The sequence below is a fragment of the Drosophila arizonae genome, chromosome X (genome assembly GCF_054131065.1).
Source record: "Drosophila arizonae isolate 15081-1271.41 chromosome X, UAZ_ARI_1.0, whole genome shotgun sequence".
NCBI lineage: Eukaryota > Metazoa > Arthropoda > Insecta > Diptera > Drosophilidae > Drosophila > Drosophila arizonae.
The window spans coordinates 5,424,043-5,446,606 of record NC_142927.1 but is presented as its reverse complement, the minus strand read 5'-3'; the positions used below and the strand labels follow the sequence as shown (position 1 = coordinate 5,446,606).

The 22,564-nt window shown below is 41.8% G+C and overlaps 3 protein-coding genes and 1 pseudogene across 4 annotated transcripts; 2 read left to right on the top strand and 2 right to left on the bottom strand.

Annotated features, from left to right (window-relative positions):
* Positions 1-503: 503 nt before the first annotated feature.
* LOC108618053 (nose resistant to fluoxetine protein 6-like) lies at positions 504-2,776 on the bottom strand (annotated as a pseudogene). Its single transcript, XR_016271015.1, has 6 exons — positions 2,349-2,776; positions 1,934-2,288; positions 1,562-1,874; positions 1,297-1,503; positions 1,055-1,236; positions 504-990 (listed from the first exon to the last, which is right to left on the bottom strand). The product of XR_016271015.1 is annotated as a nose resistant to fluoxetine protein 6-like (transcript).
* Positions 2,777-5,371: 2,595 nt separating this feature from the next.
* On the bottom strand, positions 5,372-8,266 carry LOC108619846 (nose resistant to fluoxetine protein 6-like). Its single transcript, XM_089474404.1, has 9 exons — positions 7,946-8,266; positions 7,531-7,885; positions 7,396-7,469; positions 7,141-7,343; positions 6,957-7,069; positions 6,685-6,898; positions 6,443-6,624; positions 5,816-6,278; positions 5,372-5,752 (listed from the first exon to the last, which is right to left on the bottom strand). The coding sequence occupies exons 1-9, from the start codon at positions 8,241-8,243 to the stop codon at positions 5,477-5,479; spliced, it is 2,178 nt and encodes a 725-aa protein (XP_089330530.1). The 5' UTR covers positions 8,244-8,266; the 3' UTR covers positions 5,372-5,476.
* A 3,612-nt stretch (positions 8,267-11,878) lies between these two features.
* LOC108618051 (nose resistant to fluoxetine protein 6) lies at positions 11,879-17,028 on the top strand. Its single transcript, XM_018013957.2, has 8 exons — positions 11,879-12,229; positions 12,305-12,668; positions 12,733-12,794; positions 14,122-14,428; positions 14,500-14,716; positions 15,822-16,009; positions 16,078-16,549; positions 16,658-17,028. Exons 1-8 carry the CDS (start codon positions 11,959-11,961, stop codon positions 16,880-16,882), a joined length of 2,106 nt encoding a protein of 701 aa, XP_017869446.1. The 5' UTR covers positions 11,879-11,958; the 3' UTR covers positions 16,883-17,028.
* Positions 17,029-20,317: 3,289 nt separating this feature from the next.
* On the top strand, positions 20,318-22,050 carry LOC108618050 (uncharacterized). The gene is made up of 2 exons (XM_089475363.1): positions 20,318-21,280; positions 21,342-22,050. The coding sequence occupies exons 1-2, from the start codon at positions 20,605-20,607 to the stop codon at positions 21,782-21,784; spliced, it is 1,119 nt and encodes a 372-aa protein (XP_089331489.1). The 5' UTR covers positions 20,318-20,604; the 3' UTR covers positions 21,785-22,050.
* Positions 22,051-22,564: the final 514 nt, after the last annotated feature.

Genomic DNA, 22,564 nt, shown 5'->3' with positions numbered 1-22,564 from the left:
AAACTCCAAGCTAGTTAGGATTTGATCTACTCCATACACTAAATAACATTAGAATCAAAAAATCCTTAGTCCCTTGGATGTAGAATAGATCAGCAAACAGTCTAGGATTTTCAAACCTATGCAGGATTTACATAGATCATTTGACTATTTAACTGATTATGTTATGTCTTTACATAGTCGTCGTATACCCTAGGAAGGAGTTGTAAAATCTAATGGTGATAAGCATGTCGGTTTGTTTTTGGTTCTGCGTAGATAACGCCATAAATAAAATGGAATACTCAGACTTCGTGTGAAATCGACACCCTATGGTAGTAGCCAGGCACCTTATCAAATGAGGCGTTGAGTATCCAATAATCGATTAATCGCAACTGATTCATGGTTATTTGACATCGAGGGCCTTAGAAATTACTTTGAAGGCTTGCTACAAGGCTTTTGTAGATCCACTTCAGAGTGACTCTTCGATTAACAAGTTCATTGAAATTACCAAGAAGACGTTCATTTATTTCCGCCTAAATAAGTAAAAAACAATAAATAACAAAAACAAAGATAATCTATATAGCGAAGTGTTATGTTTTCGCAGCCGGAGCATTGGAGGGGGCATCTGGAGCTGATTCGACATTCTGGGACATTCTGGGACTTGCGACTCGGTCTACGATTGGGTAGTAGCAGGCCCTCCAGGCCATAGGAGCATAGTAAAGCCAAAGTCCCGCCAGAATTTGAGCATCTACCAAGGAAAGAGAAGGGAAAGCTTCCTTAAATAGCTGAAATTTGAAGTGAAGCTGATGTTAGCTGCCATTTCGTAGTTGGAGAAATACGTATTCGACTGATATCGTCTGGCATTGAGCTCTTCGATGAACGCGCGTCAGGGAGTAGTAGAGCGAATCGGATAGTGTCGACAGATCCCGGCCGATCCAGACGGCGCCAATAAGCCAAGGAGCCGCATGAGTATGGGTATAAAAATATAGCAGACGATGCGAACCATCTTGATTTCTATAGGAAAAGTAAGGATGCAAATAAAGTGGAAAAGAAAGGTAAATTTGCATAGGACACGTACTTAAAGAACACAGAATGTTTCTTTATCATCATGATAGTAAAGAGATATACAGTTAGCAGCACAATAAGAATCACGGTGCCAATGGCTGCCTTCTTGCCCCACTTGTAGAGTGCAAAGAGCAATAGGGGCGAGAGTATGTACATCTGCATATCCACGCTCAGATACCAGCTGCCTCACAAGCACTAAAGAAAGGCGAAAGGTTATAGAATTTGACATGCATGTTAACCCTAACAGCCACTTACAATTTCCTCGGTGGCATAGTTTTGTAAGTAGAGCAGCGTCCAGAACCAATGCGCTTGACGGCGTCATCATAGCCATCATTGTCCAAAGGACCATCTACCATGAGAGGCAACAGTTTCATATAGACCAATATGGTCATAGCTAGCAGTGGAGTGAGACGTAGATAGCGATGCAGATACATCAGGGGGATATTCAGTTTGCCCTTCGATCTGAAATCAATCCCTTTTTGTAGAAAATAAGTGTGGGAGTAAGTTAGAAGGGACTCACCTCTCCATAGCACGCAGTGTAACCATAACCACGAGCATGCCACTCAAGAGGAAGAAGGTGTCCACAGCGAATTCGGCATGTACTATGATCTGGGAAAAGGGCCTTTGACCCACTAGAAAATCAGACAATATAAATTTAGTTAAGAGAAGAAGGTAAGGTAATGCGGAAGAGTGAGCGGGAAATTTCGCTGCAAGTGGAATTTGAAGAATCTGACTGGAAGATCTTTAAGAGTTACTCACCTTGATCCGACACTAGGAAATAATCATATAAGGTGGCCAGCAGGGCCAAGGCAGCAAATATGGATAGGAGAACACTGTGAAGGGCCAGGGAATTAGTGATATGGGTTATTCAAGGCAGAGGTCCTCCACTTACATAGTCAAGATAGCAATGCCATTCAATGGTTCCCGTTCATTGGTGCGACAACTTTTTTCGTTCACCAAGCTTATTGGGCTAGTCAATCCAATCACTTGCTGAATGACCTTACCGAGAAATACGCCCATCTGCGCCGCCGAACAGCTGGACGGAAAGCAAATGCCAATCTTTAGGTTCCTGTTGACAGGAATTCCAAGCATCTTTAGAATGGGTATCTCGGCAAAGCAATATTTGCCCTTGATCGAAGGACCACTGCTCACTTCCTTGTTGACCTTGATGCATTCTCCATAGTTGCCCATGTCCAGAAAATTGAAATAGAGTATGCCCGAAGGTAAAGAGCCCCAGGAATCGATCACTATCCCATAAGAGGGAAAGATGATTTATTTTGAATTCAATGCAATAATTTGTTACATACTTTTCATGGACCAAAGGCGGCCCGACTTGAGGTCGTTCATCCATCGGCCCATGTCGGCAATGCACTGCAGATCGTCCCTGTTGGGCAGCCGTGTGCTGAACATATCCATGTCCTTCAGCGTTCTATTTTGGAAGTATTCTGTGAACTTGAGGTTCAGCGATTGCAGCTTTCTGATCTGTTGATAGTCCATGGACTCCATCTGAAAATGTTGTTGTTGTTCCACATTTATGCCCGAGGCGTTGATGGGGGGGATCGGTCCACAGAGGAGGCACAACAAGGCTAAGCTGGCTTTGATCATGTTTGATTTGTGTCTAATACTACCTAGAGTGTTTATATACGCAGTTTACTTGGTCGCCCCATGGGTAATTGCAGTATTCTCTTTCTGTAAACCCATAAACAAATGCTATAAATAACTCAAATTTCAACAGAAACCCTTTTTTATGCCACTTGTAATGCATATAGCATATAACTTCACAGAAGCGGAAAGTCATCGAATCATATTCGATTAGATATAGTGATTGATACTTAGGCAAAGCAGAACTCGCCATTTGGTAGCCACTAAAATCAACACTTGAGCTATCATCGAATTGGTTGCTACCCACTTGAAATAGGCATTTGCGTGCTATTCAGAAATAAATAGTTTCGCTCAGCCAATTATAGGCTGAACCACGAGTCTATCTGACAGATTTTTATACCCTGAACCCATTGAAAATGGGAAATCAGGGTATAATGGTTTTGTGAAAAAGTATGTAACGGGCAGAAGAAGGCGTGGCAGACCCCACAAAGTATATATATTCTTGATCAGCGCGACGAGCCGAGTCGATATAGCCTTGTCCGTCCGTCCGTCCATCCGTCCGTCCGTCCGTCCGTCCGTCCGTCCGTCCGTATGAGCAAAAGGATCTCAGAAGATATAAGAGCTAGAGACCTGAAATTGGGCATGCATACTCGTGTATACCATAGGCAGTACAAGTTTATCATATTTTTTCGATAACTCATCCGATAACTTTTTTTATCGCGAATAATAGAAAAATCGACTTGGTTTTTTCAGCCTAATTTGAACACTTTTAGAACTGAAGACTTCATTTGCGTTGTGTATAATGTTAATCGATACAAAGATTTTGCAATTTACAGATTTTTGATACCACGCCCCCTTTGCCCACAATTTGTAAAAACGTATTTCAAGTACTAGACACTAGAGCGCAGGCTTATGCGTGCGTGTGGATGCATGTGTATGTATGTGTGCATAAAAGCAGAATGAGTAGAATATCAGCTTAGAGGGTTCAGGGTATCTCCCAGTCGAGCAGTCTCGACTGGAGCCTTCTTACTTGTTTACTATTTTAAGTGAAAGATTAGCAAATCCTTTGCTCTACTATGGCTTTCTTTTAGTGACCCCATTTAATCACACCCAAATTTGATAAACAACGAAAAATGTTTGAGGCAATTGGGACTATCTGGAATTTATAGATCAATAAAAGTGTGACCTTAGCATAAAGCGCTCCAGCGACCGTGACTCTTTATCTACCTAATTAAATACTTGGCTGGCTTATTGCCAAACCACAATATACTACGAGCTACTACAGCTGATAAGGCTAGCAGCCATGAACTGATTCATGGTAAGATTGTATATCGGTATATAAGTATATAGAATGCATATATGAATTATATGCGGGCTACCGTTTTACCTGTGCGTATACGTTATAGATGCCATATACCGGAATATCAACTCATTCGTATACCTAATATGATGTTTAAGTAAAATATGTATATGTAACACGAGGGCTGTTCAATAGATCGATTCGATTTTGATTTGCGACGGCTTGGAATATTTTTTTTATTTTTATTTATTTATTTATTTATTTATTTTTTTTTTTTAATAGAAGATCTTTAGTAACCGAGTGGCAGATCCGGTATAGAGCTACTACTCCAAAAAGAAATCTAAATTTATACTTGTATGTGCAGGACGAGCAGTTCATTGATAGCTCATGCTTATTATAGAGTTAGTTAGAATCAGTGCTGTCATAATTTTTCAAGCAAATAGAGCCAGATCGGCAAAAAAAAAAAAAAAAGCTAACTTCAAGAAAAAATAAGCCAAAATAAAAGCTGGGTTTAAAAAACACTATTTTCTTAATTAAATTCATTTATGATTATTCATTTGTTTTTAATTGTTTGATTTCTTCAACTATAGACAAGGAATCTCCACTTTCAAGAGAAATATTAAAATCAGGAACGTCGAAATCGTCACTCCACTCTCAACAGAGATGTATTTAATAACGACACCTAAAACCATTAACGTAGAAATTATAGATATATGTATATCCATATACATATATACAAATAATAAAGTATTCAATCTTTTAAAGAGAGGGCAGGTGTTTAATAAATAATTGTTATATACCGAGCCGCTTTGTCACTTGATTTGTCCAAAACCAAAATAAATTTAACGCTTCCAATCTTATTTCTAAGATCCTCCAGAAAATGAGGAGCCAATGAATGATTAATTATGTTGTACATTTAATACGGCGTAGTTTAAATCACTAAACGCTCATGCTGTCGCATAATTTTTTTTTTGGCAGAGAATACCTAGGTTGTTGATGATGATGTGTGATCTGCCACATAGAGGAAATGTGCTGTTGGTTGTTGTTGGTTTTTGTTGGAGTTTTCCCAAAATCAATTTTTTCTTTCTGTGCCCATCCAATTCGTGCACGTTTTTTTTGTTGACAAACAAGACCTGTTGCTCATACCACGAACTGATTTCGATAGATTGTATGATATAAAATCATGTATCGACACTTGTATTCATGATTTTTACTGTTGACAGCGATAAAAACAAAAGAAATCAAAATAAATAAATGAAAATTAAGTAAAGCTAAAATAGAGCTAAATTAATTTATTGAAAGCCAGAATTCCCGCAGCCCGCCGTTGTCGAATTTTTCCCGCAATGGGACTTTAAATAAAGCCAGATCTGACGAGAAAAAAGCTGAAATGACAGCCCTGGTTAGAATCGACAATTAGAAATTTCTCTCTTTCGTTTCACATACAAATACATTTATTTACTACATAAAAAAAAAAAAAATCACTTAACATAGTTAATAAATAATAATAAACAAAATTAATTTTATAGAGAAAAATTATGTGTTCACAGCTGGAGCACTAGAGGGTACGTCTTGAGCTGCTTCCACATCATTCGCCAGTTGCGGCAGATTCGCTTTATCGCTGAACTGATTGTTCCTAACTAGTTCAGGGTCCTTCTTTAGCTGGGACTGTGTTTCGTTCGCTGGCTTGGGACTGGGTCTACGGTTGGGTAGTAGCAGGCCCTCCAAGCCGCCCAGCGGTGCCTCGATGATGATGTACATCAGGTAGGCAGTAAGTAGAGTAAAGCCAAAGTCCGCCCAGAATTTGAGCATCTATCAAAATAAGAAGAAGAAGAAAGTTTAGCTAAGGTCTCACATTAAGCAGATGTTCAATACCATTTCGTAGTTGGAGAAGAAGGTGTTGGTCTGATAGCGTCTGCTATTGATTTCCTGGATGAATATGTGCCACACGTAGGCGGAATAGGAGAGCCTCGACAGCGGCTGCCACAGCGGGGAGGAGAGGAAACTGTTGGCCATTCCGCCGTAGCCCTGCACGCAGGCAAACGTCACCCAGCAGAGAGCGATGGGCCAGCCAACGCGCGTGAGGGAGTAGTACAGCGAATCGGATAGTGTCGACAGATCCCGGCCGGTCCACTTAATGTACGGCAGCAGTGAAAATTCACAGGTACAGATTATGGCTAGCGCTATCAGCCAGCCGGACCAGACTGCTAAGCGATTCAGCTTGAAGCACTTGCCACGATTCGCATGCAGGAAGTAGCCAAAGACGGCGCCAACAAGCCAAGGAGTGGCGTGCGTATGGGTGTAGAAATAAAGCAAACGCTGCGATCCATCATTGTTCCTATGCAAGAGGAGAAATTAGTTGGGGCTGGGTTAGAGTTCTAGAGAGATGCGGTAGAGTCAATTCGAGATCAAGCAAAGCTAATGTGAAATGATTCGTTTCATTTCAGTGAACATTTGGTAGGACCAATTGAAATTGCTAAAACTCTCTCATTGAACACTTACTTTATAAATACGGAATGCTTGTTGACCATCATGGTGGTAAAGAGATATACAGTTAACAGCACGATGACAGCAACTGTGCCAATGGCTGCCTTCTTGCCCCACTTGTAGAGCGCAAAGAGCAATAGGGGCGAGAGTATGTACATCTGCATATCCACGCTCAGATACCAGCTGTGAGGCAAGCACTAAAGAAAGAAGAAAAGAAAGTGAATTTGACATGCATGTTAAGCCTAACCGTCACTTACAATTTCGTCAGTGGCATAGTTTTGCACATAGAGCAGCGTCCAGAACCAGGTTCTTTCACATCGCTTATAGTCATCGAAGCCCGCATTGGCCACGGGCCCATCCACTAAGAGAGGGATCAACTTCATGTAGGCTAATATAGCTATAGCTAGCACTGGAGTGAGACGCAGATAGCGATGCAGATACATCAGTGGGACATTCAGCTTGCCCTTGGATCTGAAGTTAATCCGATTGTTTAGAATATAAGTGGGTGAGTAGCTGAGAAGGGACTCACCTCTCCATAGCACGCAGTGCAACCATAACCACGAGCATGCCACTTAAGAAGAAGAAGGTGTCCACGGAGAAGACCGCATGAATTATGGTCTGAGCGAAGGGACTTTCCGACCACTAGAAGATCATACAGTATACATTTAGGCTAGCTCCAGTGGTATGGGTAAAGATCATTTAAGTCGACTTACATGAAGGAAGCTAATCCTATTGATGTTCGGATTAGCCAGACCGAACATATACTCATGTCCAAAGACCACCCAGATGAGGGACAAACAGCGCATGCCATGCAGACACTCGATTACATTCGGATTCGATTTCGGCGGGATAATGCGGAAGAGTGAGCGCGAAGTCGCACGTATAGAGAATATTTTGATCAAAGCGGGAAATTTGGCTGCAAGTGGAATTTGAAGAATCTGACTGGAAGATCTTAAAAAGCTACTCACCTTGATCCGACACTAGGAAATAATCATATAAGGTGGCCAGCAGGGCCAAGGCAGCAAATATGGATAGGAGAACACTGTGAGGATCAGGGAATTAGTGATATGGGGGGTTATTCAAGGCAGAGGTCCTCCACTTACATAGTCAAGATAGCAATGCCATCCAATGGTTCCCGTTCATTGGTGCGACAACTTTTTTCGTTCACCAAGCTTATTGGGCTAGTCAATCCAATCACTTGCTGAATGACTTTACCGAGAAATACGCCCATCTGCGCCGCCGAACAGCTGGACGGAAAGCAAATGCCAATCTTTAGGTTCCTGTTGACAGGGATTCCAAGCATCTTTAGAATGGGTATCTCGGCAAAGCAATATTTGCCCTTGATCGAAGGACCACTGCTCACTTCCTTGTTGATCTTGATGCATTCTCCATAGTTGCCCATGTCCAGAAAATTGAAATAGAGTATGCCCGAAGGTAAAGAGCCCCAGGAATCGATCACTATCCCATAAGAGGGAAAGATCATTTATTTTGAATTCAATGCAATAATTTGTTACATACTTTTCATGGACCAAAGGCGGCCCGACTTGAGGTCGTTCATCCATCGGCCCATGTCGGCAATGCACTGCAGATCGTCCCTGTTGGGCAGCCGAGTGCTGAACATATCCATGTCCTTCACTGTTCTGTTTTGGAAATATTCTGTGAACTTGAGGTTCAGCGATTGCAGCTTTCTGATCTGTTGATAGTCCATGGACTCCATCTTAAAATGTTGTTGTTGTTCCATATTTATCCCCGAGGCATTGATCGTGGTGACCAGCCCACAGAGCAGGCATAATAAGGTTGCGACTGCTTTGACCATATTGTTGATTTGTGTTTAATGGTGCTACCCATGGTCTTTATATACTCTGCCCACATCTAACCAATGTCTGAAGATAAGCGTTTCTTTTATCTGGTGCGTTCCGTTAAGTGGTTTCCGCCTGTAATCTGTGTATTAGTGCTCTAACGGTTTCTGGAATTACAGTAGTCTGCCAGAGATATCAAGATTTTTATTTAAAGTGGCTCGAAATATATAAACAAACTTATTGATTGCCAATGCTAATATACATATATATGCTATATATATATATATATATGATATATTATAAATATAAGATAGGAAGATTTTTCGGTTAAATGTCAGCAGTATCATAGACGGTTATGGTAACATGAGGATGGTTTAAATTGAAATAGGTTGCAATTTCGTTTTCAACATCTCTATACTTAATATCTTCAGCTATTATTAAATATGTTAAGAGCCACTTGAAGTCGCTTTTCGCGAGTGATTCATAAATAAATATTTTCGTTTGGCCAATTGAAAACTTAGTCACGATTTGGTATTGCCTATATTATTATTCTAAATAAACGATAAGAAAATCTTCTTCTGGACTAAGTTGTCTATGAATCATACTTGCCTTAAAAAAATCAAACAATGCCTGAAAGCCTTCCTAACGTTTGTGAACCTACCTTAACATGTGGAATGCAAGTTTGTTTATCTAAAGCTTGTAGGTCTATAAAATCGTAGCCTTAGCCTAATGCCCTGCAGCAGCCATGACTTTTTATCGGTCCAATCAACTACTTGGGTAGCTAATTGCCTTACCACACGAACTACTACAGCCGATAAGGCTGGCAACCGATCCACTTGGGCCATAAACTGATCCATTCCCTGATATTATTTGTGGCATAGTAATATACATACATATATTTTGAGAGCATGACTATAAAAAAAAAATTGTTATAAAAATCCTATGTATATAATAGAATTCTTTATATGCATTCAAAATATGTGAGTAGATTGGAAGTTTTCATCAGTTGTGGAATTCAAGCCACTCGATAAAGATAAATTAAATTAAATTATAATAAAAATATAATAATAAACACAAACAAGTAAGAACGTTGCAGTCGGGCGTTACCAACTGCAGAGTACTCATTCACATCCCATCAGCTATTTAGTAGCTATGCTTTGTGTTCCTAGCTCTAATGCTGTAGAAACTGCAGTTTTTCCCGATTTGCCACGCCCCTAGTGGCCGTAGACACCTAGACACATCATTTTTGGTCAGTTCTTAGAACGATCTAACTTGTAGCTTGTAGCTTAGCTGCAAAATTTAAATGCTTACGCTCAAAATAAGTGAAAATTATAGGGTATTTTTTGATTATTTTTTATTTCTGTATCATTGATAGAGGAGCTTACCAGTAACTAAACTATCCAAATTTGAAGAAGTTTTTAGCTCTTAAACTATGAGAGATATGCACTTCATACGGACAGACGGACGGACAGCAAGATGGACATGCACAAAACCAATATACTCATTTCCCTTTCGTGAATAAGTATAATCACTGTACCCTAAATTAACATTTGAACAACTTGTTCAGGGTATAAAAAACTAGTGCAATATAAATAATTAATAAGTACGAATTTCCTGTACAATAGATGAGGACATAAAGTACTTGGATTAGAGATACGTTTAAATAAACTCAACTGAGTTTATTAGTCTAGGAATTATTTCAATGAGTGTGCATTTCTCCCTCACCCTAAAAAAAAGTTTTAAAAATATCTATAATATTTAAATTCTTTTCATAGTTTTTATAGTATTTTGAAAAAGATTTGTTAATGGAAATGTTGGTCGTATACATAGCTTTATATTTTTGATATATTTTAAAAAGTAGTTTAAGATCTGTTGAACAAATTTGCATTTATCATTTATCTCGGCATGGAGCTAAACGTGCTTCATTCGCCCGCCTTACGCACTAGAACTGAAGCTCAATTATCAGCGTGGCATAGGTTATATGACTATAAATAGTAACTAACTCTGACGTAGCGCCACGTAATTATATAAACAGCTCGTTCAATAAGTTGTTCAATCATTCAGTTAATTACGTAGCAGGGCTTGTTGGGCCGAGTTGAATGAACTTTGTTAACTAGTTTTCGCACGAGTCTCTGCGTATATATCACAAACATCATCATCATCATCATCGTCATCATCATCATCATCATTATCACTATCATACCCGCCAACAAAATCTATTGTCAACTGTTACGTAATTTCACGAGTGAAAAGCTTTAAAAGCTTTGTGCTTTTCTCTCTCGTAGCGCAGCTAAGCCATAAGCTCATTTTTGCAAAACAATTTACAGCTATGAATGCCGTCAAGGTCGCTGCTGTCGAATGATCCATAGTAAGAGCGCCCTACACCGCCATTCGCCACCCCGCGTCTTTCCTTGCCAACTTTGAACGTAGTTCCGTATTTCTTCCCACGTCAAGTTTTGAGCTTTATTTTACCTTTTTTACAATTGTTTACTTATCGGTTATTGCTCTTTAAAAAAAAAACCTCGCTTTGATGAAATGCTGGGATCACAGATACCCTATGGCTGTCTAGAATATGCCAAACATGTCCTTTGTCAGCCATATGTATTTTTCCAATTTTTTTCTGCATTTAATTTATGTGTTATGAGTCTGTATATCGAATTTGATATATGTAGGTTAGCTCAAAGATCGATTTGAATCGATATTATGTATTTTTGTGTATCTTGCTATGCTTTATTGCATTGTCCTATTTTCGGAGCTCTTTGGAAACACAATTGTGTACAAACTTCTAAGCAGTTGATCGATTAATGGATCAAAATATCGATAATCTTAATTGTGCTTTGATTTTTTCGTTCATCTTCATACTAATAATTATCGATTTGTATGCAATATTATATTATTATATGCTACCATAAGTCCAGAATTATAGTCTAGCTATAATTATGAGTTTAGCATATATCGATTGTACGGAAATTAAACTAGATATTTTTATGAGGTAATATAACATGTTAGATGTATCGATATGTTATCGTTTTTGAAATAGCTACTACAATCTTAGTATGTATATCAATTAGTTCAAGATCCTTGTCTTAGCTCTTCTTACATACGCTCTTCCAAAACCAATTCGATCTAAAATATCGAAATAGCCTAGAGTCTAATAGAGCATCAAGGGGAAATTTTTATATAATCTGATGACGAGTGGACTGGTTCAATCAGATGTGGATAGCAATAGAGGCTAAATTATGGGATATTCGATAATTGTCGTGTAGGAATTTGCTTAAAACTTGGATAGTGCTTCATTAGAATGTGTGACACGGGCAAATTGCTGAGATAAATCCCATTATATTCTGTGCATATATAGTATATCTATATGATAGTATGTACACAAATAGCTGTGCGGCTGATCATCGGTGCAATACTTGTGCTTTAGCTGCGATTCTAACTATCGGTCAATGCACCTCGTTGGGGTAGGGGCGGCTGACGATGGGGAAAAAGCTCTTGGCTTTCAGCTTGTAGTGCCTGCAGTGCGAGTGTCTTAGATAAACAGGGTTACAGGGGGCACAGGGGGGGGAGGGGGAGCGGCTATCAAGAGCGTGCGATTAGAAAATACAAAAATATCAGTAGTAGTTAAAATAAAACAACACCAACAACAACAACAATAACTACCGCAAATGCTGAACCGTGTTACGGCCGTATAAATATGAATCGCATCGCCGTCAACAATCACAATTGGCCATGGCATTAGAAAAAGTTCGGTTGATCGGTTCAGGGCTACCTCTAGGCGCCGTTCAGGGTCTGCTAATCGTCTGCCTGGCGCTGGCATTGGGCCAGCAGGAGGCGGCGGGCGCCTACAGTCAGCAGGAGCTGCTCACCTGGCTGCAGCAGAGCAACCTTGGCTACCAGGTGCTGCAGCAGGCGAACAGCTCCAGCGACGAGCTGCTCTGCGCCACAGAGGTGGGCCTCCTGCTGCAGGCGGCCGAGCGGCACGCTCTGCCAGCGTTGCAAGGTAAGCGAGAGGAGGCGAATCGATGCTCAGCTGGAGTTCTGCTTAGCCCTTAGCCTTACCCCTTCTGCCTTGCAGTGCTCGATGCCTGGGGCAAGTTTCCGCACGGCCTGCTCTACGGCCATTTCAGTGATCTCGGCAACTACGAGTCCTGCCTCAGCCAGAGCCTGAGCAACTCAGCTACGGCCCTAGCTGCCAGCAAATACTGCTTGGCCCACATCGCATTCGAGTCGCTCTTAGCCATGGACGAGGATACGGTGAGCATTAGCATTGGCACCTGCATTCCGGCTGCCTGCAGCGCCAATCAGCTCAATCGCTGGCTCAACAACTATCTGCAGCGCATCTTCGAAGATTCAGTGGCTCCCCAGCTGCAGTTGGTGCAGGAGTCCAATTGTGCCCTGGCCGCCAGAGAGCCAATGGCGGCACTTGATTGGTTCGCTATGTAAGTGGATCGATAGACAGATATATAGAATATATAGTCTACTCCTCACTTAACTACTCCCCAGTGTTTTGCTCATCACTTTGGCCCTGCTCGTCATGCTGTGCACGTTGTTGGACTACTTCAAAGGTGAGTGCTAGACTTGCGTAACTTACATAACCTCAATACTGATAAGCCCACTAATTGATAAGGTCGGTCCAGGCAAGGAGCGAATTCATGTATGTATGTATACAGATGTGTGTATATATATGTAATAGCTGAAGGAACTGCCCATATATTCGCATGCCTCTAGTACTCATTCAGATTCTCCTTCGACTACTTTGTTTCAAGTTTTTTATATCCATTGATAATGTCAATCTAAGGGTATATTGCTTATATGTAAGTGTATGTACTTAGTAGCGGCAGACATGGCAGATATCATTAGATATATATATAGAACCTTCTCAGATCAACCACCTTCTTTCACACCATGACAAGCTCCCAGAGATTTCCCTGTCTCTTGTCCCACTGTGCTCCTTTCTGAATGTCTTCTCCCAGAGATTTCCCTGTCTCTTGTCCTACTGTGCTCCTTTCTGAATGTCTTCTAAACGGAGTGAGCATTTGACGGTAGAAATAGCCAGAAATGAGAAATGTACAGAGAAACGAGGCAGCCTTGGAGCAGAGCTAGCCACGTCTTATTGTCTACCATAAATATACTATCTCCTTCTCTGTCCCTCTCTACAGCAGTTTCTTTCGCTCGCGCTATTTACTTAACTCTCCTTCTTTCTCTGATGGATTGAGAATGATTATTTCTATACGTCCTCCGTCTCTCTCTCTCTCTCTCTCACTCTCTCTCTCTTTATCTGTCTCTTTCTTTATATATATATATATATATATATATATATATATATATATCTCTTTCTCTCTTTCTTTCTCTCTTTATCATTCATATTTTCCCATATCAGTCTCTCTTTCTTTCTCTCGCTCTTTCTTATCTCTTTATCCTTCATCTTTTCCCATATCTCTCTCCCTCTCTCTTTCAATTCTTAATTTCATTCCCACCCTATCGCATATCCGCTCCGATTTTACTAAAAAACTGTACTCAGTTTCCCCATCTCTATTTCACTCTACAATTTTTGTCTAAGCATACCCATTGAAAAAAGTTTACAAGTGGGCATATTAGCAACTATGGAAATATATTTAACCTCCATATATAACCTTCCATTCCATTCCATTTCAAATTTGGAATACGCTTGTTAATTATTATATTAAAGCAGAAAGAATCAAATTTTATAGATATAAGTAGTGGAAGACTCTTTTTCCCAACCTTAGAGAATATTTTCTAGAGAACTCTTGACAACTTAAAGATTGTAAAGCAAATATATATACCTAAAGCTGGTAAAGCTCTACTGCCATATAGGTACATCACATTATCTGTAATATGTTCACATAAGACCTATCTATCTTTATCCCTCAGGACCCCAAAAACTGTTGGCTGCCTTTTCGTTGCGCCAGAATCTGCGGCAGCTGATGAAGATATCGAGGCCAAGCATTCATCTGATACCCTGCCTGCATGGCATACGCTGTCTGACCATCATCTGGATCATCTGGGGGCACGACTATATGTTCCTGCTGCTGGCGCCGAATGTGAACAGCTACGAGGTTATCGCCTGGGCGCAAACGCCATTCTCGATGATATTGCAGAGCGGCACCATAGCCGTGGACACGTTCTTCTTGCTCAGCGGAATGCTGCTCGTGATGTCGACGCTGCGCGAGCTGGAACGGTGAGTTAGGGACAGCATCGACTGATTGATTCCTTTGCCACGACTTTAGCCTTCCGCTCTCGTTCGAACAGCCGTTCGGGTCGCCTCAATGTGCCGCTCATGTACCTGCATCGCATCGTGCGCCTCACACCTGTGCTGGCCATCGCTGTGCTCTTCCTGATGACGCTGTTCCCTCGCCTGGACAGCGGGCCGCTCTGGCAGCAGTTCACCAGCTCCTCACAGCTGTGCTACGATACCTGGTGGGCGACGCTGCTCTACGTCCAGAATTATGCTGCAGCGGGTCGCATGGCAAGTAGACTCAAATTTTAATGGATTTTCGTTATTCCAATTTTTTTATCGGATTAATGCTTAATATCTCCATCTCCATTAAAACATCTGATCCGAAGGAGTTTTCGGCGCGCTTCTGAAATCAATATTAACTATAGATCGACAACTAATGCTCAAGCAAGCAAAGCACGTAGCCCATGTACAGCATTCAGTCAGTCAATCTTTAGCTGTGCTCAATCAAGCTCAATCTTACAGATAACTTTCACAATATTTATTAGTATTTATGTTTTCTTTGTTGTCTAAACTATGCACCATCCGCAGCTCTATATATACATATATATTAGTCAGTGAGTCGATTGATTGACAGACATCAGACAATCAATCAAAATTATATATGTAGATAGTTAATCAAACAGTTGATTGATTTAATTTCCTATGACAACTTTGTAGCCGTTGTTCTTAGTAATAGAAAGTGATCAGTTGATTGATCAATCAGGCAATGAGTAAGTCTCTTAATCAATCAAAATGAAGGCCATAGCCTTACATAAATAGTTTTCGTCTTGCTTTCGTTCGCAGCTGAGTCAATCAATCAATCAGTCAATCAATCAAAATTATATATGTATGTAGGTAGTTAAACATTTGATTGCTCTTCTTTTTTTCTATAACACCTTTGTAGTCCTCTTTCTTGGTAGTACATATTGATCAGGTGATTGATCAACTATATCAGTCAATGAGTAAGTCTCTTAATCAATCAAAATGAAGGCCATAGCCTTACATAAATAGTTTTCGTCTTACTTTCCTTCGCAGCTGTAGATATTAGTCAATGAGTTACTCAATCAATCAGCCAATCAATCAAAATTATATATGTATATATGTAGGTAGTTAAACATTTGATTGGTTTTCTTTTCTATAATATCTGTGATTTTCTGCCTTCTTAGTAGTAGGTGTTGATCAGATGATTGATCAATCAGTCAATCAATAAGTCACTTAATCAACCGAAATGATTGACATAGCCCTAATTACTTTTTCGCTCCACTGGAAAATCTTGCATGTTATGCTTTCATCTATCCATATTAGTCCATCAATCAATCAATCAAGCTAACAGTTGCTTTGGCTGCCTCTGCAGTGTCTGGGTCACGCCTGGTATCTGGCCGTGGACATGCAGCTGTTCCTGCTCTCCCCCCTGCTCCTCTGGCCCCTCTACCGCTGGCGTCGTCGGGCTGTGGCTGGAATCGTCCTGCTGATTGCGCTGCTCTTCGGCTGCGTCTTCAGCATCATAATGCTGAACAAGCTGACCGTCTTCAATCGCAAGGGGTGAGTGAATCGGCTGGCCAAAGTCCAGAGCAGCAATGTGAATTGATCAAGCTCTTTTGCCTGGACAGGAATCTGGGCGCCGACAGCATGGAGATGCGCATGATCTACTATACGACCCATGCGCGTGCCATGCCCTGGCTGATCGGGCTGCTCTTTGGCTGCTTTCTGCACGGCGAGCAGGGCCGCCGGCGCCGCCTCCCCGCGTGGCTGATGCTGTTGCTCTGGCTGCTGGCGCTGCTCTTCATTGCGACGGCGATCTGGAGCGTCTATCCCTACACACGGCCAGGCGCCGCAGAGATCTCGCCCCTGGCTGGCGCATTCTATTTGTGCTGCAGTCGCATCGCTTGGCCCCTGGCCATCTGCTGGCTCATCTGGGCCTGCCAGAGCGGCCGTGGCGGCCTGGTCAACACCCTGCTCAGCTGGTCATTCTGGCAGCCGGTGTCGAAGCTCTCCTACTGCCTCTACATCTGGCATCTGCTGATCGAGATGGCCAACACGGGGCGCATCAAGAGCAGTCAACATTTCTCCAACTATGATGCAGTGAGTGTTTGCCTGGGACTAATCATATCACACTCACCCACACTCTCCCTCTCTCTCTCTCTCTCTCCCTCTCTCTCTCTCTCTCTCTCTCTCTCTCTCTCTCGGTAGATTCTGCACTTTTGGTCAGACTTTGGCATTACGTTGCTCGTCGCTCTGCTCATGTATCTTTGCGTGGAGGCGCCTTTTGTTCAAGTGGAGCTGCACTTGATACGTACGCTACGTTCCCGTGCCACGCCCACAGCGCCAAAGCCCCATACGGTGACGCCCACCGTCTCACTGGCCGTCATCGCAGCGCCCACGAGCATCTCACAGCAAAATCTAATCGAGGCTTAGGCCAAACGACGCTCAAATCGGACCAAATCTTTATGATATTTTCATTGCTCTTGCATATGTCTATGTATATATGTATATAGATATTTATAAGGTATGCGTGTATATAGAGTTTTATGTTTGGTAATAAACTGTTTTAATGTGTCTCATTTCAAATCTTTATCTTAGGCAACTGCCATAACTAGTTCCAATCTGCAATTGCAATGGGCTTTGTTTGCCTTGCCATATACCCTGTTTTCAATTGATGGCAGAGCATATTAGTTTGGTGGTTTGGTATATTGGTTTTATATCTATGTATAAATTATCTTAATATATGAGCTTCGATAATCTGCAATTAATACCATAAAGTGGATTGACGCCTACTAGAGGCGTGGCAAAGTCTGTCAAGATAGAACAAAGTTTTATATTCATGTCTGTTTGGATAAGCTGCAAATCTATTTTAAATCGAAATTTATTGACAGATGGTTTGTAGAATCTAAATATGATCTAGCTAGAAATACAGATCTATCTAGAAATTAAGGAAGCTGTTCATTAGGGCTTGACAGGTATCAAACATTAACATTATTTGAATAGGCGCAGTTGCTTTTGGAGTATGGGCAACTATTACATAGTCGATTGCGCATCACTCTTACCCTGATAAGGTATTTCATAGGGTATTTCACAGAGCATTTCATAGGGTATTTCATAGGATATTTAATATCATAGACTGTTTCACATGCTATTTATTATAGTATTTCTTAGAGTATTTCATAGACTGTTTCATATGGTATTTCTATATAATATTTCTTAGGGTATTTCATGGGGTATTTCACGGTCAAGTCAATTTTGCTTTGGTTTTATCCCTTCTGCTTTGCTAAGGATACTTCACAATTGATTACAGCTTCTGGTTCTTTCAAAGCCTTTACAAGATTTTTTTAACACCTTTAGTTGGGGTATTTCAAAGCAAGCGTACATTATATTGTTTTTTTTTTTACGAGATAATCTTTTTATTCTGTACAAAGTTTTTGTCTGACTTCTGCCTAGGCTAATTTAGGAATATCTATAGCTATGATGTAGTGAGGGTATTTCATAGCTTAGCGAACCTTTTGCTTTCGTTGGAATATCTCAAAATGAATCAAATTTCGGCTTCGGCCAAAGCAAGGCTAAAAGTTATTACATATGTTTTAGCTTAGGGTATTTCATAGTCGAGCACATTTTCTGTCTGCCTGCCGGAGTCTCTTAATCATTTGTCAAGCGTAAGCCTGTAGGTTGTTGAGCGCATTGCGACGCTAAGCGTCTTAAGCCTCAGGTCTGAGCTGAAATCTGGAGTCTGAAGTCTATTAGCGATTCACACGCAACGCTTGACGAATTTTCAATTTCCACGAGGAAAACGAAAAATTAATGAATCGAAAAGAAAAGTAAAACAGCGAACACATATCTATGGCAAACGGCTGACATACCAGCTTAACTCTCCATTTCATTTCAGTTTTCCCCCAGTTTTCCCCCATTTTTCCGCCACTTCTGCTCGACTTTCGATGCAATTTTCAGCTTATGCAAGTTGTTCCTCATGCACATTCAATTTAAATTGGATTTAGTTATGTATCCATTATATATAACATATATCTATATCTATATATCTATAGTATATATGTATAACTCTCTGAATGTGTACAAATTATCACTGGCTGCCTTTCAATCAAATTAATTTCAACTTGGAAATCAAATTCGAATTCAGCTGTGAAAACAAACAAGATCTTTCTGACACTATTATCTGTATATATGTATGTATCTTATATGTAGAGGTATATACATATACACATATCTCGGTTCGATTCGAGTGCACCTAACTAAAAGTAAAGGCCTTTAATTGCTAAGCAAATGCATAAACATAACCTGTACGTATAAGCGTGTGCTAATTGCGTGCATATGCGACTGCACGAATACCCTGAAAATACAAATTACTATCTATCTTTGTATTTAGGTATAAGCGACTAACTCTGAGTCGATTTTTACATATTTAATATATTACATATACAAATCAATATTCTATATATTATATATACCTCATCTATTTATCATTCACACTCTTTGGTCTATCATGCCACTTGTCACACGCATTTCACAGGGTATCTAAATTAAAACTAAGTGCAACAAGTTGGCTTTAAAAAAGTCATAATAGCTTCAAGTAAATTTGATGCATATGTATCACTATAATCAGTGTGCGCACCGTGGTACCAAGTCCATTGAAATGGAATGGAAACGGAGACGGAAGCAACTGAAATTTTTTATAAATAGATTTGGATAAGATTTAGATCAGACAGCATTGAAAGAGAGAGAGAGAGAGAGAAAGAGAGAGAGGGAGAAAGAGAGAGATGGAGAGCTTCAGAAAGAGCGATAGATAGAGTTAGACAGTCTGAGGAAGAACGAGAGAGAACATACATAGAGAGTTGAGTGACAGTGGAGATTAAGTGAGAGAGAGTTTACGGAAATGTTGGAGATGCGGAACAGAACAGGAAAGATAGACTTTATTGGGGAAACACAGACTGAAAAGGAGATAAATAGAGAAGTATAAAGATAAAGGCAGAAAGAATGAAAGAGCAAGAGAGGCAGAGAGTCAGGATAAAGAAATACGAATAAAATAAGAAAGAGAGACATAATCAGTCCGAGAAGAAATTGAGATATGGAGAGAGATAGAAATAGATATAGAGAGAGTGATGTAGTGAAAGATAGAGAGAGAGGGAGAGAGGGAATGTACGAGAGAGAGAGAGAGAGCGAGAGAGAGTTAGAAAGAGGGTGACAGAGAGGGAGCGAGGTAAAACCAGAACAAGACAGATGTAACATCCAGAGATTGGTATACAGTGAGAGTAAGAGAGAGAGAGAGACAGAGAGAGAGTGAAAGTTAAAGTCACAGAGAAAGAGAGAGAGAGATAGGCACATAGGCACAGAGACCCAGGTAACTACCATAAGGAGGGAGATAGAAATAGATAGAGATATAGAGGAAGATAGAGAGATTGAGATAGAGAGAGAGAGAGAGACAGAGAGAAACCCAGAACAAGATAGATGTAACATCCAGATATATAAACAGAGAGAGAGAGAGAGAGCGTGCGAGAGAGAGAGAGAGTTAACTACCATAAGGAGAGAGATAGAAATAGATAGAGATATAGAAGAGGATAGAGAGATAGAGATAGATAGAGAGAGATAGAGAGAAACCCAGAACTAGATATATGTAACATCCAGAGATGGAAATAGAAAGAGAGAGCGAGTGAGAGAGAGAGATAGGCACATGGGCACAGAGACCCAGGGTAACTTCCATTCGATCACTCCCTACAATTTATGTCTCCCCGATTACCGTTAGCAATGGGCACTGTGTGACCCACTGTGCTGAGCTTTGCTGGGGTCGCAGCCAGAGGCTTGCGCACGAATTATTCGAGTGCCACAAAAAAGTAGTGCAAAAGTAATTGTAGCCACGCACAGAACCCGTTGACAGAGAGCTCGCTGACTGGCCTGGCCTGGCCTGGCTAGCCTGGCTGACTGACTGGCTGACTGAGAGGCTGACTGGCTGGCTGTTGAACCCGTCTAACTTGTTGGCTTTTTGGCCACTTAATCCGCAACGCCCAGGCGCGAGTCAAGGCAGCCAGCGGGCAGTTCGCCAGTTCTGATTGGAACGCCACACAGCGCGGTTTAGCGAGCGCAGCCAGCGACTGACTCCAACGACTTGAGACTCCACGAACGCATTGTTGGCCAGGATGCAGTGCAGCTATTGTGTAGTGCTGCTCGCCCTGCTGGCCGTCTGCCCGAGCAGCTGCCAAGAGGACACCAGGTCCAAGCGCGGCACCATCACCCTCGACTTTGGCCTCCTGCTGCGCAATCTGCTGCAGAAGAGCGCCGATCTGTCCAGCGTCAAGGCGAACATTACTCGCAATATAGTCAATGCCAAGACGACTCGACGACCCGCCATGATGCGAACCACCACGACGGCGGCGCCACCAGCTCCACCTACACCACCACCACCACCACCGCCGCCGCCGCCACCGCGACGCAGACCGCATCCTTTCTTCCCGGGGCCTGGCTGGTGGCCACGCCCCTATGACTACGATTACGACTATGGCGATGCACCCGCACCAGCCCCACCACCAGCACCCACCACAGCAGCGCCAACACCAGCACCACCACCAACAACAGCAGCACCACCACCGCCGCCTCCGAGACGCGTGCGTCCTTCGCCGCGTCCTGTGGGCAACTTTTACTATGACTACGACTACGACTATGGAGCGCAGTTTCCTCGTCTGGTTTCACGCGCACGACCACGCCCACAGCCGCAGCCAGCACCAGCAGCACCAGCAGCACCGCCCGCACCAGCGGCGCGCCGTCCGCCCGCTCAGTTGGCGGATCAGTTGATCTATCAGTATGCACAACCCGCTGGTAAAATACGCAAACTTTTAACTAATTGCCGTACAATTGGATTCTCTCCAACACTTTGCAGATATCTACTCTAAGCCCAGTTTCATCGAGGGCAACGCAGCGGCTGCGGCTGCGGCAGAGGCAGAGGCAGAGGAGGGAGCAGAGCCAGAGGCAGGCGCAGGCGCAGGAGCAGCGACTGATGATGGCGACGTGCGCAGCGATGGTGCCGCAGCGGCAGAGCAAGATATTGATGATACGGCGCAGCCTGGCAACTCCAATCCAGATCCGAATCCCAATCCCGATCCGAGGCCCAATCCCAATCCCTTTGCCTACCTGGAGCAGCCCAACAATTTCAAACCGAATCCCAACGCATTTCTGGTCAACTATCCAGACGATGATACACTGAGCCAGCGTCACAGCTTCAATCTGAAGCCATTCGGTTCGCTCAATCTGGATCTCAATCAGCAGTCAATCAACAGCTATACATCGCCAGGGTTGCCACACTCCAGTTACTACTTAAAGTAAGAGCTCTGCGCGAGCTCTTACTCTTTTTTTTTGTTTTTTTTTTCTCTCGATTTTCTAATCTTTTATCTCGGCTTTTGTAAATACAATTAGCATTAAAATATATGTGTCGTAGTTTCTAAATTATATCAATGTTTTCCTCTCGCTTTTGGGTCACTTGGTCGGCATTCGAATGAGCAAATTTGTAGCTTTTATTCAGGATATTTGAATGAAGCGTTATGGTTAAACGTCCATGATTAGGTTTTCTTGATCTGATCCTACAAAAGATATGGTCACTCAATTTTATATATATTATATATTTTATTCAGGATCAGGGATCCATTTTATTCGATTTGCACAGAAATTCAAGATATCGAGAATTGAGAACGAACTTCTTACAAGGGGATAGAATCTTTACAATTTAATGCGATTTTCGATTTAGCGGGGTACGAATTATCGAGACTCGACTGTATTTTTTTTCTCGTTACTTTCTCCTGCTCTGCTCCCTAAAGATTCCTGGAAATTCGAATAATTTAACTCTCGACTCTTATTGAGTTCATTCGCATATTTGGTATATGAAGTGCTCTCCACGGTCATATGAAGTACTCTCCATGGTCACCTTATTATACCCTGAACCCATTGAAAATGGGAAATCAGGGTATAATGGTTTTGTGAAAAAGTATGTAACGGGCAGAAGGAGGCGTGGCAGACCCCACAAAGTATATATATTCTTGATCAGCGCGACGAGCTGAGTCGATATAGCCCTGTCCGTCTGTCCGTCCGTATGAGTGCGTCGATCTCAGA